Raw genomic sequence first — 6247 nt, forward strand, 5'->3', positions numbered from 1 at the left:
AAACATGGCGTTCTATTGTTTCTAGTTTGTTGAATCTCACCCAATCAGAAAGCCAGAAGTTATTAAATCCTATGATAAATAAAAATATTTCTTAAACTATTCCATCCGGATAAGAATAGGTCCTCCGTATCTCTAGTCTGGTCCCCCTTCCCACAATTCCGTTCGCGCACTCTCTCAATGTAGAGAGTGCGCGAACGGAATTGTGGGAAGGGGGACCAGACTACCGTATCTCTTGATTGTGGTAAGAGGCAACTAAATGGGGCGGTCCTTTGGATGAGACCGCAAAAACCGCGGTCCCGTATCATAGTAGGTGTGGCATAATAAAGATCCCTCCCTCCCTGCTCAAAGGCCATTATATTAGTGCCGAGCATAGGCCTAAATTTTGCAGCCCTTCTCCGGCTGTGGTGACGTCTCCATGTGAGTAAAAATCCTCAAGCGGGCGATTCCCGGTTGTGCGAACTACTAAAATTACCCAATGCCACGATAACGGGAGATCACTCTATTAATAATGTCGTTCAAAATCGCATTGGTGCAACTTGCGGTTTCAGCAACAAAGGCTGACAATTTGAAGCGTGCTGCACAACTGGTGTCACGGGCAGCAAAGGAAGGTGCTAAACTTGTGTCTCTTCCAGAGTGCTTCAACTCGCCTTATGGGACTAATTACTTCCCAGAATATGCCGAAAAAATTCCTGGAACTTCGTTTGATTCTCTGTCAAACATGGCAAAAGAAAATCAAATATATCTTATCGGCGGATCTATTCCAGAAGACGAAAACGGCAAACTGTTCAACACATGTTGTGTGTTCAACCCCAAGGGTGAAATGATTGCTAAACACAGAAAAATTCATTTATTTGACATCGACGTCCCTGGGAAAATCCGATTCCAGGAGTCCGAAACCCTCAGTCCGGGGAACAGTTTCACGATATTCGACACACCTTTCTGCAAAGTGGGAGTTGGAATCTGCTATGATATAAGATTTCCAGAATTGGCACAGGTATATGCAAAGCAGAATTGCAAACTTTTAGTGTATCCTGGTGCTTTTAATATGACGACTGGCCCTGCCCATTGGGAGCTGCTGCAGAGGGGGCGTGCACTGGATAACCAACTATATGTTGCCACGGTTTCTCCAGCACGTGACACGGAGGCAAAATATGTGGCCTGGGGTCATAGTAGTGTTGTAAACCCCTGGGGAGAAGTTATAGTGACAACAGAACACGAAGAGACTATTCTGTATAGTGAAATTGACCCGACATACGCGGACGAAGTTCGGGAACAGATTCCTATTGGAAAACAAAAGCGGAACGATATGTACACGCTGGAATGGAAAGGGGCATAAAGTCGAGTTTTATACTTGCAGTTGTACTCTTATTAATCAGTGTTTTGTTAAATTTATTCAATGCACTTGTTTGCTGTTTATCAAAACGTGTTCGAGAATAAATCGGAGTCATTGAATATATATTTAATCTAAACAGATTGATGTGCATTATAAAGAATAGATCTCCTCTCTCTCTCTCTCTCTCTCTCTCTCTCTCTCTCTCTCTCTCTCTGTGTGTGTGTGTGTGTGTGTGTGCATTTATTTTGTAGCTGGAAGGTAGAAAATGCAACGGACCAGACCGGGATTCAAACTCGGCCCCCCTGAATCTCTATTCAGGTGCTCTACCAACTGAGCTATCTGGCCACCGAGAATCGAACCCGGCTGACCGCTACATTCCTTCCTCCTTAAATACCTTCGTCCTTAAAGACACAACCCAGATTCTTTTTGTCCCCGACAGGACTTACACCTGCAAGTCCAGGGGTGGGGAGGGAGAAAACCAGACTGATCGCTACATTCCTCCCTCTGTAAATGTCTTCTTACTTGAAGACGTCAACCCAGGATCTTTATCCTCTGGCAGGCATTTGAAATCACCTGTTAGTTCCAGGGGCTGGTCTACGGCATCAAATATAACAGGTAGGGAGAAAATGCAATGGACCAGACTGGGATTCAAACCCGGGCCTTCTGAATCTTTGGTCAGGTGTGCTATCAACTGATCTAACTGGCCACCGGCGATCGAACCCAGCTGACCGCTACCATTTCCCCACCAATCAAGGGCCCTCAGGGGGCATGTACAATTTTAACAATCATTAATATATATATATATATAAAACTATAACCAACGACATGAACAATTCGATAAGTCCTAGGAACGATCCGTCACTTCCTCAGGCAGGCGCGTAGCCAGGCATACGTTTGTACGCACAAACGTCCACATTTTTGCAACAACAACAAAAAAACCACCAAAAGAGAGAGAGAGAGATTGGGGGATTATAAATATCAAAAGGTAGTGAAGGACAATATTTATGACAATTATATTTGTCCTCTATGGAATTGTTATTAACGGATTCAGTTTAATTGTTTGTAGTGGGTTCGTCATACAACGATATTGGACAGATCCTTTCTCATTTTTGAGATTTTACAAGTGTTTGTCCGCGTTTCGTACAAAAACAGAACAGACCTCGAATATGGCTGTGAACAAATTTTATAAAGTGTACGACAAATGCGTTCAGGAGGGTCGACTATAGGCCTTTCCGAAAACGTGAGTTATCTCTCTTTGTATTCTTACATTTAGTGTGAATATGACAACTTCCGGGTAGTAACCCACTCATACTTCGCATATATTATAAGAGTTATATTAGTATGGGTGCTGTTCAAACTCGAAAACAGTTGAAATCATTTGTATGAGAGAGTAAGAAAATGTTAATGGAAACAAAAACGAATTTCTTGATCGAGTCGGGTGTGATTTTTCGGGGTGGGGGGGGGGGGGTTTAAAAATTAAATTGGAAATCATGCAGACATTCATTCGTTTACATATGTCTCCAATAACGACTGACATAATTATTTTGTATGAAATCAGAACAGAACTTCTGATTCTCAAGAGATGATGGCATCTCATCAACTCAAAGCTCGGGTTTTTACAAGGATCGACACGTGCAAAGATCTTGCATAACATCCCCCCTTTCCAAAATAGTAAAAAAAAATAATTAAATTAGGAAATCAACGCTCTCATTGTTTTATCAGGGCTAAAATTATCCCACCACTACCAATCGACTCTTTCAAAAATAAACCAGACTGCAATGTTTGGGTAACTTTCTCCAAAGTATCTGGACGTGTTCATTCTGTGTGCAAATCATTTGTACACTGCAGCATGAGGCCGGAATTGTTAATATCAACTGATATGTTTAAAATGCAGAAAAATAGGTAATTAAATAAAAGAAATTTAAAATTAATCTTGGTCAATATTGCTCGATTGATATAAATTATTTTTCATACATCTGTGTAATCCCGGGGGGGGGGGGGGGGGGGGCTGCCATATTCTGAAATGTACTCTCTGGGGGAAGGTAAGTTTAACCCCCCAATAGAATGCTTTTGACGTCTTGACGTCTCTGTATCTTCCCTCTTTTATTCGTTTTAGCCCCCTTGAAATGTACTTGATTATGTATAGGCACGTATCGTGTCATAACAGAAATTGCAATGACAGATTTAGACCCCCCTTTTCGCCACAAATTTACAAAATAATTTGAGTAAAACTCCAAATGTTTTAATCAAAATGGCTGTATTGACAGGTACACACTCTTGCCGACTATAAATTCAGAGCGTTCAATTTTAAGTTATTTTATTTTCAAAACATTGCATGTGTAAATGTCACTTTAAAGATGGTTTGTGACGACGAATTTCTTTATGGTTATACTTGTATTTGTAACTGTATAAAATTTGTGGGCAGACAGCTGGAAATCTGTCAGTGGCCTTTCACTTACAAGTACAGGCTGGGATAAATTTTACTCGCTAATCGAAGAGATGGACATTTTCAGAATCCAGAGGTGTCAGTCCGACATACCTAGACGTACATCGTGGCAGAACTTTTATCGCTGAATGTACTTCATTGATATTGAACAAGTAACTTCTGATATTTTATTATAAATCTGACTATTAAAACACGGGCTAAAGATTCTGAGGAAATGTATGCAATGTATGATATATACTAATTTCAGTCATACAACACGTACAATCTTGGAAAATGGGGGGGGGGGGGGGTCTAGTTAGAATAATCTAACTGCGTCTCGGGAAAGGCCCTTCACTTTAACTATAGAACATTCTATCGGGGGGGGGGGGGGGGGGGGGTCCTCCTCCACTTACAACATTAATTTTCTATTATTTTTACATGCAAAGTTGGTTATTTTCACGTGTATGAAGTAAACCTATGCATTGGGATTTTGTTGTTAATGTTAAAATATTTGTTGGCGTGATTACTGTAAAATTATACAGCAATATCTTTGCGGCCTTCTGCACTGTTGATAATGACGCTTCTCGAATATACTACCCGGAAGTCTTAAACTACTGTTACGCAAGCACACTACGTCCCGGATCAAGGAAAGATAACTCATGTTTTCGGATTGGCCTATACACATCGACCCCCCCCCCCCCCTCGGCTGAATATTTGGACTGACGCCTTCACCGAATCTCGGAGCAGTCCTTCATAATTCATGTCTGGAAATTTACTTTCAGCTTCGGCCAGTTCTAGCAATTAAAGTGCACTTACGTGACACTGATGTTCGCTTCAAATAAGTGATTTGACTGTTAAACTAACTCTCTCTCTCACTATTAATGCTGCATTACTTACCGTTTAGTTATAAAAATCCCAAAATGAAAACAAGCACTACATTTTCCGTTCAAATGAAGATTTCTATGGCACAATATTTTATCTCCTGGAGTTGAAGAGTTCTTATAGTCTGCTTTATCTAGTTACTGATACATTGTATCTCTATACACCTTGCATTTCACTAATTCAAAAAACAAACTATAGGAACTCTTCAATTTTGGGAGATAAAATATTGCGCCATAGAAGTCTTCATTTGAGCGGGAAAATTAGTGATGGTTTATTTATGGAATTTACATATTAAGACGGTAAGTAATATAGCATTAATAGTGATATAGAGTTTGTTACTTATTTGAAGCGAACAGCGGTGTCACCTAAGTGCACATTAATTCCTATAACCGGCTGAAGCTGAAAGTAAATTTCCAGACATGAATTATGAAGGACTGCTCCGAGATCAGTCTAAATATTCAGCCAAGTCAAATCTCAGCCGATATTATTAGGAGAAGTGAGCATCCCCTGCCGACCGTTCACACTCGCCGTGATTCCGATAAGTTGTACGCTGAATTAAATTTACCACTTGCCCTAACAGTAGCACTCTCAACATATTAGTGAAGTGAAGGGTAATGAAAATCATGGTTGTATAGTATATATTTAATTCAACTTTAACGGATGAAATAGAGATAATTTGTGAAGCGCAAACAGGATTTAAAAATAGGTTATTGTACAACTGATAATATATTTGTGTTAGATTTTCTTCGTAAATATGCATTGAGTGATAATTTAGGTGTACTTTTATGTATTTCAAGCAGGCCTTTGAGACTGCTTATAAAAATGGTCTATGAACCAAAATCTTGAACAATGGAATAGATGGAAAATGTTTCAGATTAATCAAAATAATTACAATGGTATCAAGTCAAATAACGATGCTATCAAATCAAATATATACAGATTGGTGATCATGTATCAGAATTTGTGCAATGTTGGTTTAAGACAAGGGGGACATTTATCACTATTTTTATTTTCATTGCAATTGTTTAATCAAATGGATGGGTTTACATATCCTAAGATGCAAGTGCGAGATGACATATTTGTTATGTTAAAACTTTGTATTCTTTTTTATGCTGATGACACTGATTTAATGTCCGAAACTGCGTCCGATTTACAACGCTCACTCGATATCTTTGCTGAATAATGCAGTTCATGGAAACTCGCTGTGTACATATCCAAAACAAAGGTATTTAAAATATTTTCAAAAGGTCCTTTGGCAAAACGCAAGCTTTTGTACAATGGTATCGCTATTGAAAATGTGAAAGAGTTTTGTTATTTGGGTATATTCGGGTCAAGAAGTAAAAGTTTGATGATACAAAGAAACATTTCGCGGAACAAGCACCAAAAGCTCTTTATAGTCAGTGTATTACGTAAGGTTCGATATTTCAATTTACCAACTAATTGTCAGTTAAAAGATTTGTTTGATAAAGTCATCAACCCAATTTTACTTCATTCTTGTGAAAGAGAAAGGTATACTAAGGGTCAAATTTGGTCCATTTTCAGAAGTTAGAAATTCTATGCCCTAATACTCTATAGGCTATGTACTTTCTATATATAGTAGTTATATC

General features: G+C 39.1%; 1 protein-coding gene across 1 annotated transcript; it reads left to right on the plus strand.

The window, feature by feature from the left end:
• Positions 1 to 317: 317 nt before the first annotated feature.
• On the plus strand, positions 318 to 1504 carry LOC125659942 (omega-amidase NIT2-like). The gene has a single exon (XM_048891754.2). The coding sequence runs from the start codon at positions 509 to 511 to the stop codon at positions 1334 to 1336; it is 828 nt and encodes a 275-aa protein (XP_048747711.2). The 5' UTR covers positions 318 to 508; the 3' UTR covers positions 1337 to 1504.
• The last annotated feature ends 4743 nt before the right edge of the window (positions 1505 to 6247 follow it).

This window comes from Ostrea edulis, chromosome 9 (assembly GCF_947568905.1).
Source record: "Ostrea edulis chromosome 9, xbOstEdul1.1, whole genome shotgun sequence".
In the NCBI taxonomy this organism is placed as follows: domain Eukaryota; kingdom Metazoa; phylum Mollusca; class Bivalvia; order Ostreida; family Ostreidae; genus Ostrea; species Ostrea edulis.

Excerpts from the sequence above, each read along its gene's own strand:
- LOC125659942 (XM_048891754.2), top strand. The coding sequence starts at position 509 with ATGTCGTTCAAAATCGCATTGGTGCAACTTGCGGTTTCAGCAACAAAG.